Source organism: Pan troglodytes, chromosome 12 (genome assembly GCF_028858775.2).
Source record: "Pan troglodytes isolate AG18354 chromosome 12, NHGRI_mPanTro3-v2.0_pri, whole genome shotgun sequence".
Classification (NCBI taxonomy): domain Eukaryota; kingdom Metazoa; phylum Chordata; class Mammalia; order Primates; family Hominidae; genus Pan; species Pan troglodytes.
In genome coordinates this window covers 76861811-76886815 of record NC_072410.2, presented here as the reverse complement: position 1 = coordinate 76886815, position 25005 = coordinate 76861811, and the positions used below count along the sequence as shown (strand labels likewise).

At 43.7% G+C, this 25005-nt stretch overlaps 1 protein-coding gene across 17 annotated transcripts in view; it reads left to right on the top strand.

Moving 5' to 3' along the window:
• PRKCE (protein kinase C epsilon) overlaps nt 1-25005 on the top strand; it is a 537105-nt gene that overhangs the window by 170906 nt on the left and 341194 nt on the right. For 11 of the 17 annotated variants that reach the window (XM_003308992.7, XM_016948463.4, XM_016948460.4 and 8 more), the window contains one exon: nt 20047-20110. In XM_003308992.7, the coding sequence (XP_003309040.2) occupies nt 20047-20110 (64 nt within the window). Of the gene's footprint in view, nt 1-12032; nt 12117-14305; nt 17600-17662; nt 18757-20046; nt 20111-25005 lie in introns of those variants that run through there. The other 6 variants (XM_054677822.2, XM_063789888.1, XM_063789887.1 and 3 more) reach the window with 4 other exon arrangements.

Sequence of the window (25005 nt, the reverse complement as noted above, 5' to 3'; positions counted from 1 at the left end):
GGGTGCCTTTGGAGGTGCTGTGGGGCAAGACGTCCGAATCCGTGTCACTCACTGAGTGAGTTCCATCATTGCTAAGACTTTTCTATAGATTTCTCTTTTCTGCCTTAGTTAGGAGTGCTTGCTTTTTAACCTTCTGTCTCTGTAAGGAGAGTTGCTTCTTAACTTTTTATTTCAGTAATGATTCCCTTATGCAAAACTCTCATTAGTAATTACCCGTCTCTCCCACTATAGGGTATACGATTGGTATGGGATGGCCAAAATATAATCACAGATAAGTGATGGATCTATTTCATTTTTTGATTGGGTTCTGTTAGTCACTCCCTTGTCATTAATTCCTGTTAAACCCCCACTCCCACCCCAATTGACCATGTGCCATGCTAGGCCCAGGGGAAACAAAGAGGTATAGACCCTGTCCCCAAGGAGCCTGGGCTCCTACTGAAGTTGTTCCTTGCTGTTAAGCCGTGTGCTCCAGGAAACTTGTCAAGGAATGAAATGGACTCCACTAGGGCTTTGAATATTGGGATAGATTCCCAGGCCTGGGATTCTTAAGGCTTGAGAAGTTTGTCCTCGAGGACCACAGCCTTCCTACTACTTCAAACGACACACCTGGATCTATGAGAGTTATCAGCAGTAACGTTGAGCCTCCGCTCTTTCTGGATGAAAAGGAACTGGAATTGGTTGGAAAATATTTCACCCCTAGTAGCTGAGCTGTTGAATTACTTTCTCAGACAGGCTATTGAAACTTTTGGATCTCATTAAATCAGGAAACCTGCCATTCACTGACAGATTGATGAATTAAAGATTCAGAGAGTAACTTGACTTTCAAGGAAAGTAAGTGGTGGATTTTCTTCTACTTGACTAATTGGGTACCAGGGGATGTGTTACACTCCAGATAGTCACTCCACAGCAAGAAAGTCGGGGGTAGGGAGCAGAAAGGAAGCCAGGAGTGGGCCATGGTGGCAGGCGCTCCCAACTTCTTGGTTTAAATGCCACCGGTAGGCATCCTAGGAGAGCAGCTTCCATCTGCCTGGGACAGAGAGCTTCCAGTGTTCCATACCTGTGCCTCTGGCTGATTTCCCAGGTTGTTCCCTGGGCCCAGTTCCACCTCTGAGGGCATGTCCAGCTTTGCTGCTGGCAGCCACAGAGGCATCTGAGAGGCATGTGCTCTGGACAACTGGGTCTGTTCCGTGCTGGCAGAGCTTTTGCAGAGGCCTGCCCAGAGGCTCGCAGCTCGTGGGAGGAGCAAGGATATGGCGTCTGGCTCAGCTGAGATGGACTGGGCATTGCACTCACAGGATGCACTCACTGGCTCACTGGCTTTCCTTGGCACTGCAGGGAGGTTGGCAGGCTTATGTCACACACCCTGCAGGCTGCTGCAGTTCCATCCTGTGTAGTGCTGACTGCACTCCCAGCTTTCTATGAGGGCACAGCCCAGCATGGCTGTATGCAAGTTTACTATGTTTGTTGGTGGAGAGGTAATCTTGAGGCAATCAAAGAGAATCAGGGATAATTTGCAGGCTTCAGCAGGACTGTTCTGTTGTTAACACAATTAGTTCCATTAATCCTCTCCAATCATCTAAGGTAAACAGACAGCCTTTGAAGTCAGGGCAAACATCTTTATGAAGAAAGGAAAGGATGAAGTGATCAACTCCTTTCTTTCCAAAGCCCTTACCATTGTGAATCCTGAACAAAACATTAAAAGCACCACCACCTGCTATATCCACACAGGAGGACCAGGGAAGCAGCTTGGGGAGTCTCTTAAGTGGGGCGTGTTGTGTCCCCAGCAGGGCATTGGGTTGGACTGGTGGGGAGGACTCCCTTCCCCAATTGAGCTCTTCAAGAAAGCCTAGAATTAGCCTTTGGATAACAGTCCAGATGGGCTACTTAAGTTGACCGTTTCCTCCCTCCTTCCCTCCATCCCTCCCTCCCTCATTTCCTCCCTTCTTTTTCTCCTCCTTTTCTTTTTATTTTATTATGGAAAATTTCAAACATATTCAAAAATAGAGCAGAATAATGGACCCTCATGCCTCTACCACCCAGTTTCAATAGTTATCATGACCCATGAGCAATTTTCCAGTTGGTATTTAATGATCGCCACCCCTCCCTTTATGTGAGTTTTCTGATTTGTTGTGTGTTGCTTATCTGTTTATGAATGAAGGGGGAAATTCTAATGGAGATTTCCTGTCTCTTCTTTCTCTTCTCCCTTAGAAGTTGAATGGGCCAACAATTTTGGTTGATGTGGAGGTTTTCTGGGCCAAGAAAGCTGCAGTCAGGGCAGGAGAAGGGGTTGGAGAGGTTGGGTGGTGGGAACCGGGAAAAGGTTCTGCTGAACGTGGGTTTGCCTGGTGGGGTACATGGATTGAGAAATGAGACTGCCTTTTTGTTTAGATTTCAGCAAATTTGCCAACTCCACATTACTTTTTTTCTCCGGGGATGAATGTAGAACTAGTAGCCTTCATAACAATAGCTATGCCAGTGTCATCTTTGCCTGGCCTTGGTTCTAATCCTCTTACTCCCTTTTCTGTGTCTCACCTTAAAATAGGAGCTGCACCTTGTGGGGAACTTGTGGCTCTGCAGCCTAAGTAAGAGAGCACCTTGGGCAATAGGTTTAGGCACTAGCCACAGTTTTCCTGCAACAGGCCTGGGACTTGGGGGGGCCCTGCTACAGCCCCCACCAGTGTATCTTGACAGAATTTCGGAGCTAAGGTGTTTAGCGGTGAGGGGTGGGACACCAAACTGTGTTAGAGCAACAGCAGCAGGCAGATAGGTTTCTTAGCAACAGGAAATGCCATTATGCCAACTTGAAACATTAGTTCAGTTTTCCTACTTTTTTTTTCCCCACCACACAAACCTCACTTTGCAAAAAGTGCAGACAGTTATTTCAGTGGTGCATGAAATCAATGTTACAACTGATTTAATAAAAACTACAGTATGCAGCTGGGCCCAGTAGCTTGCTCCTATAATCCCAGCGCTTTGGGAGGCCAAGACAGGAGGATCGCTTGAAGCCAGGAGTTCGAGACCAGCCTGGGTAACATAGCGAGACCCTATCTCTACAAAGTATGTTAAAAAAAATTAGCCAGGCACGGTGGCATGCACCTGTAGTCCCAGCTACTTGGGAGGCTGAGGCAGGAAGATCACTTGAGCCCAGGAGTTAGAAGCTGCAGTGAGCTATGATCATACCACTGCTTTCCAGCCTGGGCAACAGAGCAAGATCCTATTTCAAAAACAAAAACATACCCCACAGTGTATATTTGGCAGGGACGGGGGGATGGGGGGATGATAGACTTAGGTTTTTTTGCCATCTCTTTAGAAGATATACAGAAAGTTAACAGAAGCAAGGCTTTTATAAGTCATGTGTCTGTGAAGAGGGTGCATGTTTGGTGGTGATGGTATGGAAGGAGAGAAGTCAAAGTAGACCCCACTCAGGGCAGTAGAAGTCAGGCCTTTGCATTTTCAGACACCTGAGCAGATCCTCCTCACCCTCCTGGTCTCAATGTGTTGGAGGGCTCCAGGGTCAGTCCTCATTCCTCTAGTTTCATGGCTCAAACTACAGATCCATATCTTTTATCCAAAATGCTTAGGGCTAGATTTGTTTAGAAATAAAGAATTTGGGGGAATTTTAGAAGGTTAATATAGTAAATATTCTGTATGTTACATAACATTCCCACTAGATTCTGGGGCAGCTCTTTATGATCAAACAAATAGTATTTCTATATCACAAATGTACAAATATTCACATGAAGTAGAATAAACATAGACAGCAAATAGCCTTATGTCATTTTGCGTTAGGTTTTATTGCTGAATAATTTTGACCCAAACTTCAATAAAACTTTTAGTTTTTAGAGCTGTGGCTGTCAGGATTGTCGGTCACAGATTGTGGGTCAGTGCCATCTATCTGCTGCCAACTACCAAATTCAGGTCTTAAGCTTGGACCTTCCCCCCAAACTTCAGATCTGTAGATGCAGCTGTCCCCGGCTGTCTCACAGATGTCTCCGACATGGCCAGTGCAAACCTGCTCCTGTTCACCCCACCCACCCTGTTCTGATCACCGTCTTCTGTTCAGCCAAGGGCAGCTCCATGTTTAGGTCAGGCCAGAAGTCTCCATGCAATCCCTGCCTCCCCTCCTTATCTCACACACTACGTGCAATCCCGCAGCAAATCCTTTTGGCTCTATCTTCAAATTACATTCAGAATCTGACCAATTCCCGTCACCTCCACTACCACCACCCCTTCCCAGCCACCATCATCACTTGTCTGGACTATTGCCATAGGCTCCTAAGTTGCCTTCCTGCGTCCTCATGGGTGCCTAAAGTTTATTCTCCATGCAGCCACCTTTTAAAGTGTGAGTCACAGCATCTCACTGCTCTGCAGTCTCTCCTCTGGCTTCCCATCTCACTCACGGCCAAAGCCAAAGCACATGCCAGGCCCTGGCTCTCTGACCTCATCTCCAACTGCTCTCCACACTGTGCTCCAGTCACACCCGTCTGCTTCAACTACTGGCAAAGACCAAGTCTTCCCCCACCTCCATGCCTTTGCATCTGCTCCTCTGTCTGCACCAGTCGGGCTGGCTTTTTCGATGATCAGGGCTTTCCTGGATCAAAGATGATACAATTCTTACGTGTGTTTGACCAAAATATCATATGGAAATCTAATATCTAGGATAGAAGATCATAAATGAAGGATCTATTCTGACATTCAGAGCTTGAACAGTTTTCAGATCCTTTCTGCTGTGTGCTTCAGGAAATATCTTCCCTTGTGGTTCAGATCGTGGTGTGGGCTTCAGCATATGTGAGTCTCATTTGTTGTCCAGCTGTATGAGCCGGAATTGTTCATTTTTAAAGGCCTGGACTTCATAAATCATGTAGAAAACAAGCACAGATGTATAAGGAGAGTTGCCCATTTTCAGAGAATAGATAGTCCGTGCTTCCATATATAATTTGTACTTCAAAACTTATGTATTACTTAGTTACAGAAAAAAAGCCAGTTGGACAGTTTAGTGCACCATTAGATTACATGTTAAGGCAGGTTCTATCCCAGAAAACAGAAAATCATGTCCTACTTCTTATTTACATCTTGTTCATTGTTTTGGTATAAAATCTAAAAGTCTTAAAAATTTGATTTATACCTTCAAAATTCAACACAGAGTCAACTGATTAATATTGGATTAAAGGGAAATGTCACTGACTTTGACATACCTAATAAATTCTGTTTTACTTTATGTTATATAAATTTGAGACTTATGCTTCGTTTCCTTAGAGCACCAGCGTTTTTCTTTTTTTCTTTTTTCCTGTCTTATAAAGAATTCGAGACAAATAGGAGAATATATTCCAGCGGATTCCTGTACATACAAAGATAGTGACTCTGAATAGCTGGATGATAGGCACTGTATGGTCATATCATAGCAGAAATGTTTGCCCATTCCTGATCAATGAAGTCTGCTGTTATGACAGTTCGTTACATGAAAGGTAGTTAAAAGGTAACATTGTCTGGAATATAAAAAATGTGGACTGCCTCACCTCACAAAAGTGGAGGAACACCATCATATAGAGGAGATTCGATCAAAGCAAAGGATTTTTCAATTAGATTAAAAATCTGTTGAAAACTCTATTGATAATCCCAACTACTCGGGAAGCTGAGGCAGGAGAATTGCTTGAACCCAGGAGGCGGAGGTTGCAGTGAGCCAAGGTAGCACCACTGCTCTCGAGTCTGGGCAACAGAGCGAGACTCCATCTCAAAAAAATAAAATAAAAATCTATTGAGCTATTGAAGCTTTTCCTTAATATGTTCAAACTGTATCCAACTAAGAAATACACTTGACTACTTACCACTCAGAATTGGTGATTATGATTGAGTAGTGCTATAATTATTTGACCAGGAAATTATACTTTTCAAGATATATGAAAATTTAAAATAATTTGTCTCATTTTTAATTTGTACCTTAAAGAACTGAAAACCAGGATGACTGAGTTTCTTTTCTTTTCTTTTTTTCAGCTGTAGGCAATTTACTCAGGTACTTTAATGGATTGTTTAACCTCATTATGCCTCAGTTTCCTTACCTATAAATGAGAGGAGTGAACTACATAATGTTCTTAAAGCAAAAAATTACTTATTTTTAACAAAAAAGCTATAGTAGAAGGTAGAAGAAAAGTAGAAAGTTGAGAAACTATAGATACTTAAAAAGAAAAAAATTATTCCACTATTCCACAAACACCTTTTTCTTTAGCATATGTACCTACCACATACATATTTTAGTTTTACAAAATTGGATCATAGAATATATGTTCCTTTATAATCTCATTTTCTCCCATTGAATACAATATTGTGAATATCTTTGCATGTTATTACATATAATTCAACAAGATTTTTTTTCATGATGGCATGGTAGCTAATGGTTTGAATATGCTACAATTTATTTAAATAATTTTGTTATTATTGAACAATTAGTTTCTAATATTACACTCTTAAAAATTCTGTAATGATTATTCTTATAGTTAAATCTTTTCACATATGTGTGATTTTAGATAAATTCCCAGAAGTGGAATTGCAAGATTAAAGGATTTTTGTCATGTAAGGCCAAAACATTCTTTATAAATTTTGTGTCAATTTACATTTCGTCAGCAGCGTATAATAGTGTTTGTTTCTTCCCCATTCTCCTAAGTACTGCATAATAGTACTTCAGATGACATATTTTGGAGTTTCTATTCAAGGTGGTCCTGGAGAAAATGAGTTTTGGGGTTTTTGTTTTGGTTTGGTTTTGCCTGCTTAAGACCCCATATAAATTATAGAAAAGGAGAAAAGGGGGAAGTCTGTATTAACCAAGTGGGCAGAAAGAGGCCATCATCAAACTATTTCAGAGAATTTCTGGGAGATGAAAGTAGAAGGCGGGGTGGCAGCTAATGAAGCAGAATAGAGAACTCTGGAGCTGGAGCCCAGAACATGTGCAGAGGGCACAGGAACCTAGCATAGAGCAGCTTCTCTGCAGGACCCTAAAGGGCTCCAGGCTTGGACACTGTACTTACCCCAGGTAAAAACAAGTGACCTTTGGAAAGTCTGTTATGTGGAACCATATGCTCCCCACTGTCACTGTGGAAGGGCCTAACTTTCACATAAAAAATTGGAAGGCTCTTTGAAAAAGAAATAGTATAATGGTTTGGGGAGAACTAGCAAAGCATTGTGGGTATTACTCTCCAGAAGAAACCAATTTCTCTTTCAGGGACCCATGCTCTAATGGCCAGATCCCACCATCTAACCCTATGGCAAATGGGGCTGCAATTCTTAGAAATATGCTGCATTCATAAACAAAAACAAACGAGAGAGAGAGAGAGAAATGAGAAAACAGGAAGGCACTGCCTGTACATGAGAAAGGCATTATGAATAAATAGGAAGGCATTTCTGGAAACTCAAGATATTGTCAGAAAATTTCAGAGGAAGAATTATAAAGTCAAGGAAATCTCCTAGACTATGGAATAAAAAGATAAAAGAAATGGATATATATATGTATCACATAGTAAGAGACATAAGGATCATTCCTACTGGTCCAACATCTGAATAAGAGGAGTTTCAGAAAGAAAATGAAGAAGAGGCCCATGACAAAGAGCAAATAGAAGAGTATCTGCCACAAATTCAGTTTCATGTAGGACAATGAATCCCAAAAGACACCCTGAGACATATCACAGTGGCATTTTAGAATACTGAGGATAAAGAAGACCCAAAAACTTCCACAAAGTGAAAACAACGTCACCTATTAAACAACAGTAATCAGGCTGACATCAGAGTCCATTGACAATATTGATGTTAGAAGAAAGTTCTGATAGATTATGATTTTTTTAAAACCTAGAATTCTATATCCAGCTAAACTATCAATTATGTGTGAGAACAGGCATGAAAGGTTTCTGATTACTATTTCAATCAGAATGTACTGTCCTAGCAAAAACAAGGGAATAACTCAGAATAAGGAAGATAATGGATTTCCAAGACAGTGGCTGCACCCAGCAGAACAGTGAGGAGATATGCAGTGCTACAGTTGTGCAGCAGACCAGAGGGCGTCAGCTCAGATCAGGGAGAATAGGACAGTGGGGTGTCCTGATAGGTACACCCTCCGAGAAAAGAACGCTGGGAAGACTCAAAGATCTGAGAAAGGCAATTGGTAGACTGTAAGATGAAGAATCCATTTGAATTAGATGCTAGGTATATTAGCCATTGAGTGGCATGTGAATTGTTACATTGGGCCCATGGGAAAGAAGGTGTATGTAACACCATTTACAAAGTCATAATAAGGAAAGACGATTAGTTTTCAGATTTTAGAACTAATGTATACACAAAACATGGAAATTAACTATGGTTAGAGAACAGAATGTCAGTGTTGTCAACCTTGATAGGTTAAGAGTAAAGACAAAAATTTCAGAGGTGGCTGGGATGGAGGGTGGCAGGCAGAGGATGGAGAATGCTGGAAGCACTAATGTCCTCTGGGTACAATGTGGAGGGTCAAGGGATATATTCTCTACAGTTGATGGCATAAGAAATTGGCATTTTAGGTGTGTGGGTTTTTTTGTAGTTGTAGAGAACAGAGAATAAACAGAATTTGTGATGTATAACTTTTGTGGAGGGGCAAAAGAGGAGGGAAGTGGTAAGTAAACTGAATCCTCTTCTATCATAGCAGCAAGGTAAGAGAATGTCTAAAATAAGAAATCAGGAAATTGAGGCATACACATTTTATTTAGGGACGCAGCAGTGACCACCAGAAAAACCTATATAAAAATTACTAAAATTGGTCCCTCTGAGGAGTTATGGGGCAGAGGACTGTTGCTTCTCATGACAAGCAGACATGTAGCTTTTGGTTTCTTAAAACTGAACACATCACAGTACTTACTTTTGGCTATATTTTAATAAATAAATAACACAAAAATATATAACCCAAATGAAACTTTGACTAATTTGATAAGCAAAAGAAAAGAAAAAAGATCTTATCCTTTATTTTATTTTTGTATGTATATTTAAACTAAATGATTTTTAAGTCATTTCTGATGCCTAAATTTCATGCTTTTATAGTTTTTTATAAAACTGTTCTTTTTCTCACAGGACATGGTTCCAACTAAACAATGAAAAGCAATGGCAAATAAGACTGGTATACAGAGTATTATGATGCAGGAATATTCCCCAGAGAGCAATTATTCCCCAAAGTTGGGCATCCTGCGTCACATTTGTATGTCATTGTCTGAGCCTCTCGGCTATTTTGCTGTGGGTTTAGTGTACCTTACAACTATGAGCTCCAGGAGGACAATGAAGGAGCATTACTCTCGTTGCTCTTGTGTCCAAGGAGCAACTTTTTTTTTTTTTTTTTTTTTTGAGACAGAGTCTCACTCTGTTGCCCAGGCTGGAGTGCAGGGGGGCAATTTTGGCTCACTGCAACCTCCGGCTCTTGGGTTCAAGTGATTCTTCTGCCTCAGCCTCCCTAGTAGCTGGGACTACAGGTGCACTCCACCATGCCCAGCTAATTTTTGTATTTTTAGTAGAGATGGGGTTTCGCCATATTGGCCAAGCTGGTCTTGAACTCCTGACCTCGTGATCCGCCCACCTCAGCCTCCCAAAGTGCTGGGATTACAGGCGTGAGCCACCGCACCCGGCCAAGGAGCAACTTTTTCATCATTCATGCAGTATGGGCTCCATGACAGCTCACAACGTGTTCTTTCTACAGATCTCCCAGAGCTCAGGCTGTCTGTGGGGTAGCCTGCCAGGCCTCAAGGTACCTATTGGAAGCATTGGGTCTCCAGTTGGAGAACCCGGCTTTAACGCACACTCCTCTTCTGCAAATTGTGAGGATGTGCGCAAGTTATTTAAATTCCTAAGCCTCAGTTTTGTCACCCATCAAATGGTTAAGAACAACAATATTGCCTTCTTCACATAGGTAACACATGTAGAGTATTCAATAAAGGGTGCTTATGAGAGTTGTGATTATTAGTATTCATAACATAGTCTCTCTTTTGAAGAACTCAGAAAGATGGAAACAAATGATCGTGTCTTGGCTTTCAAAGGGAGTCAAGAACTGAATATCAGCCCGGTGTGGTGGCTCATGCCTGTAATCCCAGCACTTTGGGAGGCCGAGGTGGAAGGATCTCTTGAGGGCAGGAGTTCAAGACCAGCCTGGGCAACATGGCAAAAAAAAAAAAAAAAAAAAAAGAAAAGAAAAAGAAAAGAAAAGAAAGAAAAAATAACTGAATATTTTTTGTGAGCAGCCATTGATAAAAGTTCTATTAGGTTGTGATACTACAGAGACAGAAAATTTCCTGATATGAAGATAATTTTTCTGGTTACAAATTCCTGAGTTCCTGACCGAGCTTGCCTCTGTTTCACATGGATTCATTCAGTTCCACTTAGAGTCTTTATTGAATACCTATCTCAATCCCAGCCCTGAATCAAGAGCTGTGGAATCCTCAAAAGAAAGACATGGCTTAGCAGGAGAGGTGCTCACAGTCTAGGTGGGAAATAGCAATCATAATGACCTGGCAGCTAATATTTACAGGAAGTTGTGTGCCAGACAGTTTCAAGTGCTCCACCATCTCCTCAAATCCTCCCAACACTCTGAAGCAGGTCCTGCTGACATTCAACTTGTAAGATGAGGAAATCCAAATAAGCACCACAGAGCTTTAAACAGGCAGAACTGGGATTGGAACCCGGGTAGGCTAGCTTCAAAACCTTTACTTTCAATCTCTGAGATATATTGACTTAGTGTAAGAAATAGGAAATGTAAGATAAAGCACACACATTCAAATATACCTAGTGATAGGGACCATTGCAAATCAAAATGCAAAATGTGAAATGCAAAGTGCAGATCGGCAGTGGATTATCTGCTTCAGAATGCTTGGGTAGGTGGCTACATTTCCGCTATTAGTGCTCACCTACCTCTTCTTAGGATATACAGTCATGTACTGCCATTTCTCTCAAAGTAGACAGGCAGACTGTGCTGTGAGCAGATGATGCTGTGTACCCTTACACACTCTCCACATTAGTTTAGGCACTTTTGGATGTTTTCTCAGCTCAAGAAAGCATTTATGTATACATAGAGTTATTCGTTTTTAGCTACCTCTGTCATCAGAGGGAGCCAGCTCTCTGGGGCCATTTCTGAGCCTGCTAAAAAGAGGAAGTAGGTGCTAACTTGAGCCTACTCCATTTGTGGTGTGTTGAGAGCTAAGATCTGTAACGTGGGCCTCTGGTCCAGCCAACAAGAGTTTCACAAGATGATAATGGCTGCTGCTAACTTGGTTCCCAGTGACCTGGCTACGGGTGATGAGAATGCAATGTTTCAGCCAGTTTTGAGGGGTGTTTATTTAAGGTGTGTCTGGCAACTGAAGCAAGCTGTAGTCTGGGGGACTGGAGATTATAAACAGCCAGTGCAGTGAAAAGGGACATTTTATTTTTTTAAATGGGTAGTAACTTAAATTTTTAACAAGTTAGCTCAGAACACAATTTTTAAAATGGGCATAGAATAAAGAATAAGGCCTCCTTTCCTGATTTCTGGTTTGCTCCTCCTGTCATGTCCATCTCTTGAGTCAGCTCTTGCCTTTTGCTGATTAAGACTCCTTCTGGAGATAAGGACATATGTGCAGAACACGTGTGCGCATGTGTGTGTGTGTGTGTGTGTGTGTGTGTACACCCACATGCTCCCCCATTGTATTCACACAGCAACACAACATCATGAACTTACGGTGTGTTGCTTTATCCCCCCTCCACTTAATGTATCACAGAGCTAGTTCCCTATCAGTTGGTACATTTAGATCTTTTTCAGTCTTTTTTAGGACTCGCATGGTGATCTACCATATGACGTACCATAATTTATTTAAGCAGTCTCCTATTCATGGACATTTAGGTCATTAAGTTCATTAAAAGGCTTTCTAGAACATTTGGTCTAATTATCTTGTTTTATATATGAGGAAGTTCAGATCCACAAACACACAGACAGATTTAAATAATTCAGCAGACTCTCAAACCTACATTTTGGATGTGTTTATCTTGCTATTATTGTATTTTGATCACAGGAGACAGGAGAAGGTGGCTCAGCTGTGTGCCTGTGAGTGTGTTTGCACACGTGGGCGGGTGTGTGAATGTGCGCGCCTACACAGGTAGGTGTACATTATGTTGTTTCACAGATGTGCTGTTGAAAAACTCTGAATGAGTCCTTTTATTTTTAAAAATGGAATATGAAATTTTAAATGCTCCGAGGGTGGGAATAGGATTTGTTATTTAAAGGAAACTTGTGGAGGAATCCTTATGCGAAATAAATCGGTTTTTTCCATTTTTAAAAACTGCTTCATTGAGGTATAATTTACATACAATTAAGTGCATTCATTTTAAGTGTAGGCTTGATTTGTCCCGCCCAATGTCTACATTCATGGAGCAGCCACCACAATCAGGATAGAGAAAATTCCCGTCACCCAGGATGTTACCCTGTGTCTCCTGGCATTCACTGGCCACTTCCAGCTCCAGGGAATCACAGATGTGCCTTTTTGTTATTGTAGGTTTCTTTTGCCTGTTCTAGAACATCGTAGAAGTGGAATCCTATGGTATATACTCTTTAATGTTTGGCTTCTTTCACATAGCATCCATGTTGTTGCATGTATCGGTAGTATATTTGTTTGTTTTTTTTTTTTTTAAGAGACAGGATCTCACCTAGGCTGGAGTGCAGTTGTGAAATCATAGCTCACTGCAGCCTCAAACTCCCAGGTTCAAGCCATTCTCCTGCCTCAGCCTCCCAAGTACCTGGGACTGTAGGTATGCACCACCATGCTCAGCTATTTTTTTTTCTTATTTTTTGTAGAGACAAGGTCTCAGTATGTTGTACAGGCTGGTCTTGAACTCCTGGCTTCAAGCGATCCTCCTGCCTCAGCTTCCCAAAGTGTTGGGATTACAGGGGTGAGCCACCGTGCCCGGTCCTCATTCTTTTTTATTGCTAAGTAACATTCCATTACATGGATGCAGCATGGTTTGCTTATTCATTTACCTGTTGTTGGACATTTGGGACATTTCCAGTTTTGGGCTGTTAGGAATGAAGCTGCTGTGAACATTTCTGTATAGTAGATGGCTTCCCAAGTAAATCATCTCCACAACTCAGCGTACACATCCAGTTTTTTAATATATTGAAGTAGTATAAGCTAAGGCCATGCATTCAGTAAGCCGACATGTAGAAATCTGTATTGAATCCCTCCCATGTGCCGGACAGACAGGGTCCTGCCTTGCAGGGATGTACACTGAAGCCTGCATGTCTTTGCACTGCAATGGAAGCTGTTTGAGAAAAACGATCTGCCCCTCCCCTTATTTGATGAAAGTAAGTGCTATTATAAGCCCATTAACAGAATAGAATCTTGAACATATTTGATTACATGTGTACTCTGCTTTTTGACCAGTCACTGCACACTACCAATAGAGCTAGTAGCAAATTTTACCCCAAATGAAGAGTCTTTAATTAGCTGCTAACTTCAAAATCAGCACCCCGCAGCTGCTGATGAGTTGCTCATTGTATTGCCTCAATGCTTTCTGCTTTCCAAATGCAGAGCTGGGAGGACACCTGCTGCCTGAATGTCCCCTGCTCTGTCCAGCTGGCCTCTCCCATGCCAGGTGGGTCTGGGGACGGTAGTGTGCCTGCGGTGCCTCCAGGGGAGAGTGGGCATCAGTGAAGGGGTACAGGACTTGGGCAGTGGGCCCCCTGCTTTGGGAACCAGTCCCTCAGTCTTCTGTCCTGATGGTTCCCCGTCTGCCTCCTCCTTTCTCACTCTCCACCCTCCTCCAAGTGAAAAAGAAAAAGACACAGCAGTAGATTATCTAGGACCTTACTGGTGGAACAAGGGCAGTGCAAGCCTTCCCTTGTCCTTCTCATCCTTTCTGGATTCATCTTTTTCAGACCCTGTCCCTCTTGCCCTTTTGCCTCTCTCCACGCCTTTGTGCCTGACAGCAGATGGGAAGGGAAGTGAAACTCGAATTGGGCCTGTGTGACCTTTGTGGGCTGTCCCAAGGAAAGGTTTGCTTAGACATCTCAGGCAAAAGTTGAACCTATGGTTAGGAAGCTTGACTTTGTATATTAGACCTCCCTTCCCTTGAACCCAATAACCCCCAACATGTAGGTGTACAGATGACCTGTGGATCACAGGGGGGCTGACAGCAGCACATCAGCCAGCAGCCTGGAGATCAGCATAGGTGGAGTCCTCTTGATTTTGCTGTTGTGGTTGTCAGAGCTCCTGCTGGGCAGGTGTGGTGTCGAGGAAGAAACATGAGACTGAGAAACAGGAGTTGAGGGAGCAAGTTCTTTTTTTTTTTTTTTTTTTTTTTTTTAAGACGGAGTCTTGCTCTGTTGCCTAGGCTGGAGTGCAGTGGTGCGATCTTGCCTCACTGCAGCCTCCGCCTCCCAGGTTCAAGCGATTCTCCTGCCTCAGTCTCCAGAATAGCTGGACTACAGGTGCCTGCCTCCACACCCAGCTAATTTTTATATTTTTAGTAGAGACGGAGTTTCACCATATTGGCCAGGGTGATGTCAAACTCCTGACCTCAAGTGGTCCACCTGCCTCGATCTACTAAAGTGCTGGGATTATAGGCGTGAGCCACCACGCCCGGTCTAGGGAGCAAGTTCTGATTCTGCCAGTCCGGCTCCAGGGATCTCATGCACAGACATAGGTGTGAATGGCACCCCCTGGGGTTGTGCAGCTGGTGTGATCTCACTAGCACACTGCATGATATAATGGCCACCTATCTTCCTTAACCCCAGCTTTCTCAGATTTTCAACAGCACTAATAGTACTTGTTACCACGCCTGTAATCCCAGCACTCTGTGAGGCTTGAGGTGGTAGGAAGGTTTGGGCCCAGGAGTTTCAGGCTGCAGCCATGACGGCACCACTTCACTCCAGCCTGGGGCACAGAGCGAGACTCTGTCTCAAAAATTTTTTTTTGAAAATAACAAAACTCGCTACCTTACAGATTAATTGTGAGAAATGAATAAATGAATGCATATGAGGGGCTTTGTAAGTGGCTGAGCACCACCCCAAAAAAGTCCCTAACTTTTTGCTTTTCTAAGATTGCCTTTTCAGGGCTTGCTGTGGGTTGGGCTCTTCCCCATTGCCAAGTTCCTAATTCACATGAGAGGCATTCTCATTGCTGCCCAGACCTCCCCTCAGAGCACCATGGGGTGGTCAAGGTGTCTGAGGTATTGCTGTGCCTTCCAGGTCTGCCTGGGGAAGCCAGTGACACCTGAAAAGGGGAATGAGCCCACTCTGGGGACGGGAGGGTTGAAGGAAGGAGACTGCACCTCGGACTGGATTGTCAGAGGAGGCTCAGTTGGCCAGGCAGGGCTGGGGTTGTGAGCATGACTTGCAAGCTCTGTTGACCTCTCCTCTGTGCCCCAGGCTGACCTGGGTGAGAATTCTGGCTGAAAGCTCTCTAAGCCTGTTTTTTCATCAGAAAAGTAGAGAATATTGCTGTCTCACAGGAGATTAGATGAACTAATGCAGGTAAGGTGCCAACATGGTGTCAGAGGCACAGTAGGTGTCATTGGCCTTCTTTCATGAGTACCACACGTCCTCCCAATGCCCCCCGAATACCCTGGGTATAGCCCTTCCTGCCCCGGGTTTCCCCCAGAAAGGGTGCATACAATACTCTTACCTTGGATTTTAAAGTACAATACTCTTACCTTAGTTAAAAAAAAAGTTTTCAGAGACAGGATCTCACTTGTCACCCAGACTGGAGTGCAGTGGCGCATTGCAGCCTGGATCTCCTGGGCTCAAGCAATCCTCCTGCCTCTGCCTCCCAAGTAGCTGGGACTACAGCTGCCTGCCACCACACCTGACCTTCAGCTCTTTATTTGATATTCACAACAACACTGTAAAGTCATCAAATGTCCTGGAATTACATGTAATAATACCAAATTTGTTGAGGAGAGTTTGTTATAGTATAAATAACATTGGACTAAGAAGCAGAAGACTTGCCTTTTTCATGATAACTGCACCAATGATGACTATTTTATGCCGGTGCCTTTGCTAAGCACTGTTCATAGATTATCTCATTTAATCTCACAGCAGCCCCATTTCACTGACAAGCAGGCTGAGGCATAGAGAGGGTAGCTGCTTGCTTCAGGCCACATGGCCGCTAAGTTTGCTCTTACCCACCACGTGCAGAGTGTCTCCTGGGTGCTTAGTTTAAAAAAAATTTTTTTTTTTTTAACTAAGGTAAGGTGCCAAGTGCTTTGCATGTATGGTTCATGGAATTTTCATGACAACGCATTTCACGGATGAAGAGGCTGAGAGGCTCAGGAAGAGTAAATAATTGCCTGAGGTCACTCAGCTGATAAAGGACAAAATGGATTCTGCCCTGATTTGACACCAAAGTCTGTGTTTGTCTCCCCCAGTTTGACTGCCTTGCTTCTGGCCCGTGCTGGAGGGGTAGCCAAGGCACCGTAGTGTGAAAGAGAATCATAGTCAAAGAAAATAGAAATAGTAGCTGGGAAGATGTGTTAAGTTGGGATATGAGGTCCAAGGAGGTTTGATAAATTAGGTTGCATCTGGGAGAACTGGGAGGAGCCTGGTGCAAAGAAGAGGCTCAGAACTAACCCTGGGAATGGCTGGGAGGAGGTAGCGAGCCTGCTTTTGTGTCACGCCAGCTGCCTGGTGCCAATGCAGACTGACAGCTTGCAGGGTTGTGCAGGGCTGGGCACCTACATTGCATCATTATCTGGACCATGTAATCGTGAGCAGAATTTATGATTAAACTAATTCAGCGGTGAAGTTGTGCCACACTCTTCACCATCTTTTATACTTGGTGACCCCTCCAGTCATTGAAGACCCCCCACCTTGGATGGATTCTCAGAGCTTCCTCGCTTGGCTAGCTGGGGCTTGGCTGGCGATCTGCGGCCATCTGCTCATGCTGCAAAGCTCTTTGTTGCTTTTGGCATGTTTAATAGCTTAATTTCTATTTTTCTGTTTGGAAATGCAGTTCACCAGCACGGAGGCTGCAGTGGGTGCTAAAATGCTTTCTGATTGCTATCTTGAATGTTAATATCCGAATACATTTTATCATAAATGACCTGTCCTCCCTGCCACGAGTTCTCACTCCCCTTTTGCAAAGATGGGCATGGTGCCTGCCTTTGGATAGGCCCCGAAGCCCATCTCATTCCTTTGCTCTCTCCCTCCCTGCTTTACACAGATAGCATTGTACTTTGCCAATAAAGTCCACGGTCGTGGGAAATCTTTGAGTTGGAGGATATGAGAAAGAGTTTCATTTTGCCGGCAGGGTTTAATAGGGATGATCTAATCTCGAAAAGGCATACATTATTTAAATTCCATGCTTTTAGGCAAGAGGGCCCCTGATATTTTTGAACTTTGGCAGGGAGAAGATTCTGGTTTGGCTCTATTCAGCAGAGCCGACTGTTGGTTTTCCTGTTTGTCATTCGCTGCAGGGGCTGGTGAGGGTCAGCACTAGTGGTGAGAATTCTGGAGAACATTTTCTTTACTCAGAAACTTAAAATCATGGACTCTTGGGGAGAAAGGAATGAGAAAAGGCAGCATGCGGAATTACCAGTTTGTTATTTGGTTCCTATCTGGATTTAAAACCGAAGATCCCAAACTCAGGTGAGCAGCTCCCCTGGGGTGCCCAGGGGGCAATGCAGGCCTGCTTATGGCACTCCCTCACTCCTGTGCCAACGGAGCACCTCAGCTATCACCACGGGCCTATCCCACGAGGCACTGAAGAGTCTTGTGGATGAAAATGAAATTTTGAGGGAAACCTTAAGCTCTCTCAACCATTAGAGGCTGAGTCAGGAAACAAGATGGGGTCAGGAGTGACTCTGGGAGCCTCCTGGATTGTGTGTGGGGTGAGACGTTGGGAGAGTTTGGAGAACACCATTCCAGCTGGTCGCTTTGTCTCATGGGGACATGTGGTGCTCATGGTATAGCCGCCTCATCTTTCCTCTACCCTTGTTCAAATGTCATTTTAGTAGAGATCGCATGCCTGCCTTCCTTCCTGGGGACAGAGCCTTGGGACGGTGAATGTTCCCAGAATAGACTCTGGAAGTTCTGAACACGGAGCCTTTTCCCACCTCCACGAGTGTGTGCTGGGTGTTTCCTAAGAGACAGTGAGCTACGAACTAGGGATGCAAATGTGGTTATCATACTTTCTGTCTATCAGGACAGAGAGGTAGATGGACAATGTATCACAACTTAATAGGAGCTGTATTAGTCAGTGTTCTCTAGAGGGACAGAATCAATAGGATATATGTATATATGAAGGGGAGTTTATTAGGAGAATTGACTCACACGATCACAAGGTGAAGTCCCACAATAGGCCGTCTGCACGCTGAGGAGCAAGGAAGCCAGTCCGTGTCCGAAAACCTGAAAAACAGGAAAGCCGACAGGGCAGCCTTCAGTATGTGGCTGAAGGCCCAAGAGCCCCTGGCAAACCACTGGTGTAAGTCCAAGAGTCCGAAAGCTGAAAAACTTGGGGTCTGATGTTTGAGGGCAGAAAGCATCCAGCACAGGAGAAAGATGAAGGCTGGAAAACTCAGCAAGCCTAGTCTTTCAAACTTCTTCTGCCTGCTTTATTCTAGCCACGCTGGCAGCTGATTAGATGGTGCCCACCCAGATTGAGAATGGATCTGCCTCTCCCAGTCCACTGGCTCAAATATTAATCTCCTTTGGCAGCACCCTCACAGACACACCCAGCAACAATGCTTTGCATCCTTCAGTCCAATCAAGTTGACACTCAATATTAACCATCGCAGGAGCCATGAGTAAGACGTGTCTGGTGTATTGTGGGAACACAGATGAGGGGCTAATTAATTCTGACTGGGCATATCTGGATAGATTTCAGAGAGGAGGTGATAATTGACCTTGACTTTGAAGGAGGAGGAGATATCCACTAGACTGACTGTTCTGAAGTAATTCTTGCTAAATGCGTGCCTGCTCTTTGCTGGGGACAGTGAAAAAGGAAAAGGAGGGGGATAGTGGTTCCTGCCCTCAAGATGTTCACAGCTTGTTGGGGAGAGAGCCTGGCACTATGAACCAATGAAAGCTCTGTGTAGACAGATGGGATTGTGGAGGCGGAGAGGCTAGCAGGGGGACTTGGTGATCCAGGGTTTCCAGAGTTACTACTCTCTCTTATAGAGAGAACATAGTTTCTGTAAGGATAGTTCAGTCCTTGCAAAGATGTCTTTAACTACAAGAGGCCCAGCCCTCTGGCTTTTGTCTCACCCAATTATTTCACCACCTTGTCTTTGTATATTATAAGTAGTTAGCTGGATTTGAGGTGGGGAGGGAGGAAGTGAGGGTGCCTGTGCTGTTTCTTACGCCTTGCATACCTTCCCTTCCCTCTTCCCTTCCCTCTTCTACACTGATTTCAGGTTCGTCAGATACTTTATCAGTTGTTCTCTGTCCTTCATCATTAAGCTGGATTCAGCATTGTTCTCCATTTTTTAACTCAAAATGAGATGATAAACGCCGTAAAAGCAGGAGTAGTGTCTTCCTGCTTCTCTTATTTCCCCTGGGAGCAGTTTCTGTGGTATAAAGAACATGGGTTTCTCGAGACAGGCTTGGCATTGAATCTCAGCATTACCACTTACCTTGGAATTTGGGCACAATTTCCATATCTGTAAAATGGGATAACATAGGGCTTTCTCAACCTGAACATCATTGATGACATTTGGGGCTGAATGATTCTTTGTTGCGAGGGGTCATCCTGTGCACTGTAGAATGTTTAATGGTATCTCTGGCCTCCACCCACTAGCTGCCAGAAGCAGCACTCTCTCTCTCCAATCATGGCAAAACTGCCTCCAGATGTTTGCCAAGCATCCCCTGTGTAGCAAAATTGCCCCCAGTTGAGAACCACTGGGATGGTGCTACCTATGGGGTATGCATCAGTCCTCCCAGGTCTGCATCTCACCTAGCACTCAACACATTGTAGGTTGGTGAATTACATGGAGCTGTGTCTCTAGGTTTTAGCAGTTTGGGGTAGAAATGTTGTGGAACTCTCAGGTTGCCCACACAATGCACTAACAGAGTCACTGTCATTTTCTTAATTGCAGATTGATCTGGAGCCAGAAGGAAGAGTGTATGTGATCATCGATCTCTCAGGGTCGTCAGGTGAAGGTAGGACAGCGTGACTTCTCATCCCTGTTTTCTTCCATTGGCCCTTTGCCTTCTGGGTCTCTTCTTTCCCTCCTTGGCCGGAACACATTATAGTGACATTTAATTAATTGGCATCCTTTAAAGGAAAAGGTTATTTTGAAGATGCTTACGCCTGTGTACCAAAAGGGACCAGCCATCTGTTAACTTTGGTGGAGCAGAGGGAAGATTTTGGACTTACCACGTGAGGCCAATAAAACGGGCGTTTTTGCACGCTGTGTGCAAGGCAGGCTTCAGTGGCAGGGCAGCCTCTCCCAAGAGGCTTGCGTGGGGTTTGTGTGTGTGTGGTGGGACGGAAGTAAAACCAGTTGGTCTAACGGCATCCAGAAATGAAACGAATAAGGTGACAAACTTCAGAATCTTCTTTAGAGCTTTGATAGAAGTGGGACTTCTTTTACCAGTTCTTTACACAGACAAAAGCTCTGCTCTTAAAGAGAAATAACGGGGTGAGGGAACATCTGCTCCCCACTGACTGATTAGATGGCGTATTACACCCTCTTCCTCTTACACCCTCTTCTTTCAATCCTTTCTTTGCTCACTTACTACACTTAAGACCTTTGAAGGGTTTGCTGGGTGTTGAGGACTGAGCAGTCAAGGGAAGAAGGGAAGCCTAGAAAATAAAACCTTATCCAAACAGGAACAAGGAGATAACAACCGACTTAAGCTCTAAGAAAGATTTGGAATTCGGACTGAAATGTAGTTATTGTGGCCATCTTTTCTCTCCTACTCCTCCATCTGTGGGCAGGGGGACAGAACAGTTGGCTTTAATGCCATGGCAGGGATACTGGAAGACCATGTGTAGTTCCTTTTGGCAGTGAGAAACAAACAGTGTTTGGGGACTGTGTCCCAAAGGGAAAAATGGACACTCAGCTCTCTCAGCTCTCCTGCCTGGAACACTTGGGCCTTTCACAACATCTCCCCAGAATACTGGGGATCACAAACTCAAAGTCACAATCCCACACACAGTCTCTAGTTTAAGGCTCAGTGATAGAAGGAAGGATTACATATTCAGTTAGTCAAATGATGTGCTTGACAGTGGTGCCTGATGATTTCCATTCAGCTAATTTATCACCCAATCTCAACAGGTATTTGGAAGAATTCAATAATTGTGTGTATGTGGGGATTATAATAGAATTAGGCCCTCTTTTAATAGATCCCAATTATTTGGCATAGGTTTAAAACTTTAAACAGCCTTCCAAAATTGGTTGCTTACATTTCCTGCTCTTTATTGCAATTACATTTTGGCATTTCCAACTTCCCTTCTCTGCTCTCAGCTCTGAACTGCCCAGAATAGAACCTGTTGTAGAAGATTTGAGGATTTAACAATATTTCATATGAAATATTTAAGACCTACAAAAGGGCTTAAAGACAAATTAAATGAGCACCAGTGTGCCCACCGCCCCAATTAAGAATTAGAGCAAGCAGTGAGGTGAAGCCTTGTCCTTGCTTTTAACATAGAAAGTGATCCAAATTCACCAGACTTGACTTAAGGTTTTGCAGTGTGGCCTCCTGATTCTAGACACTGGCGAAACATTTGATGGGCAAAATCAATCCCCTTTCTTCCTTACATAATCTGTGTGCAATATGATAATTAATTAAATATGTTTTTCCTGTGCCAAGATGCTGAGCAACCAATGGGAGGCTGGGACTATTTTCTCTTTCTTTGAAAAGATAAATGACTTGCAAAATTATAGAAGACATCCTTTTTTACATTAGAGGGAAAGGAGATGGACAAATGAATGAATAAATAAATCAGAAGCAATTGATTTTTTTCTGCTTGCTTCTACAGCTTATTGCATGTGAATAGCCAAAGCAATTTTCACTGGGCTAAATTCTGAGTCTATTTTTTAAATCTCTTTCGTCTAAAGAAAATAGAGTTTACTTTAGAAATGCTGACACATGCCAGAGTCTGAAAAGTGCTAGCATGTGTTGCTCTGAAGAAAAGAAGACATTTTTCTACTTTTTTTTTTTTTTTAATTGCTGTTCTTGGACTTGGGATCCTTTCTTTCGATGGTGGGTAGGACTTTCAGTAATCCGTTCTGAGAAGCTGCTCTTGTTGTTTGTGTTATACACGTCTGTTCTCCCAGTCCTGTTGCTGGGACTGTGAGGGTTCCTAGCCTGGAGGGGGTTTTGGAAGAGTTGAGAGGGCAAGGGGAGGAGGCCCTAGAGAATGAGAAACCACAACATTTCATACCTAAACCACGTGAGATGGGTCTGGGGTGAAGCAAGTTGTCACAACCACCCTCCTGGATTTACAGACTGTGGACTAAGTATTTTTTTTTTTTTTTTAGTGAAAATACCTAACTCTGCATTCTGTGAAAGGGAGAGAGTTGAAATGAGGCACAGCTGAAGTTTCACCACTCCATTATTCTGCCATCAAGCATCCCTTCAGCTCCCATCTCTCAAATGCTGCAGCCCCATCAATGGAAAAAAAATACATTCATGGGAATTGCACAAAGTTTACAACACATGCAAATTCCAAGGAGCTCAGAGAGAGGTGTGGGGGTGAGATGGTGTGACTACACCCCCTTCTTCTAGGATGCGCCGAAGGATTCTTTTTCTTGCTCATATGCTGTTAGAAAGCCTGGGCGTTTACGTCTGCTAGAGCTGGAGCTAATGTGATTTCTAACTGTCTAATAAAATTCCACTGCTTGCATGTCCTGTGCAGTTCACTATAATGGAATCTGGCCAGTGTGTGTTTTGGCTAAACCAGGCATCCTAACCCCAGATGTAAGGGGGTCAGGATGGATGACAGTTAAGGTCATTTCCGGCCATGTGATTTTATCCTTTGGTACAATTTGAATAGACATCTGTCAGAGCTCGTGGCTGAGGGCTGGCTAATATGTACAGAAAAAAGGAGTTGCAAGAAATGGACTCGTTTGGTGCTAGGTATGGTGCTAGGCACTTTACCTACATTATACCAAGTAGCAAACCTGCTCAAAATGCTCTTATGGGAAGCTCCAGTCTCAGTTCATGTTTTACTTGCATCGTAAGTAATAATCACAGGGGTTCTGGTAAGGGTGGCTCTCCAGGCTCTCCAGATGCTTAAATCAAAGCATAATTAGCCCAGGTAACAGAGGCGTAAACAGCAATGTAATTCTCACCTGTGCAAATGATGGTTTCCTGCTGTGCCCATTTGTTAGTATTTCTTCCTTTCATATGATGTAATTTGCATATTATTTCTTATTCTTTCTAATAATGTGGCAATGCCCCATGATTCACAGGCTTACCGATGAGAGACGGTCGGCGCCTGACCTGGGGACTGATAGGTTCTTCTTCCCATGCCTTGCACCTAGGTGTCATGCTCACCTGGGAGAGTTCTTCAGCATCTAAACCAACAACAGCAATAACAAGTAGGCCCATTGGTATGTTTGGATCACCAAACTGTTTCTCCAACAAAATACAGAGGATACAAAGGAATAGGAATGATTTTTGCAACACGTACCTCACAAATGATGCAGATAAGTCAAGTTCTGGAGGGATTGCATATTGTGGAAGCAGAAGAGCAGAGAACAGGAGGCACCCTGTTTCTTTCTGCAGCCACAGGCTGAAAGGGGTCAGTCTTCTCTGTGGGACTCAACAGATAGAGGAGAAAGAGCACAGCCTTAGGAGTCCTTCAGACCTGGATTGAAATCCTGGCTCTAGTGTTTAGTAGCTTAGAGCCTCAGATTTCTCACCCACAACACGGGGATAATGGTTCCTATGGTAGGTGCTAGGCCAGGATTGTCATAAGAACAGTGCTTTGGTACAGTGCCCTCGCATGTAAGAGATGATCAGTAAATATCATGAAGCCTTGGAGACCTGAGGGCAGAGAGGTTGGCATAGCTCTACCCAGTGCCCATGAAGAAGCATCAGGCAGGCTATTCAGGGAAACTGTTCAACGACAGGTTTCTGACGCTGGGGTGGGACACGTTCACAAGGGCCAAGAACAGAGCCAGGTACCAAAGAGGCGACTTAACAGAGTAATCTATCTGGCAGGGACTGTGCGATTGCTTTCTGCACAGTTCAGGCCTTGCCTCAGTTTTGCCTATTGTCACTCTATTTATTCCTTATCCTCTCCCAAGTAAAGTAATTCCTGGAAGGACATTCTCTAGCATCCCTGAGCCACTCATTTGCATTCCATGGCCCTTAATGCTAGAGGCTTCTCCTTGTCAGAGCCTGGGCTTGTCCCATCCCTGCTTAGTGTGGACCATAGCATGTGGTCCCCATCCTCTCACCAGCCCTTGGGTAAAAGGCCTTTAAATATTTGAAGACAGTTTTTCAATATCTCTTTTTTCAGGCTGAATCAATCAAATCCCTTAACCTTTCAGAAACGATATTTTAGAAATCTTAACTCAACTTTGCAACCTCTTCTGGACTTTTTTCAAGTTGCACAGACAGACGTGATCAAACCAGCTTCGCTTGGTTCTGAAATAATAACATGTGTGTAGAGCTCTTAGCTTTACCAAGTGCCCAGCAGTATTACCTCCATGTGGGAGATGGTGAAATTGAGAGGTCAGATGATGTGCTCCAGGCCAAAAGGTTGATTATGAGACCCTGCTGGGTCCAGACCCCAGGCCACAATCCAGGTCCTGCTTCCATTCATGGCCCCAATAATGAGTTTGCCACATGGCAGTGATTCCCCACCCCACCCCGGTTCGATCTTTTTATTTTAGTTCTCTTCTTCAGAAAGCTTTTTATAGAAATATAAAGCCAAAGTTCTTAGCTTTGAATCCAAAGGTGACCAGAGTCTCTTTCATAAATAAGCAGATCCCTTTTCCACTGTGTTAGAAGTAAAAGCTCTTTTGGTCCGAGCTCAAGGTTGGATCCTTCTCAGGTTGTCTGTAATGTGGATCCATGGCTAAGTCTTGGTCTGAAAC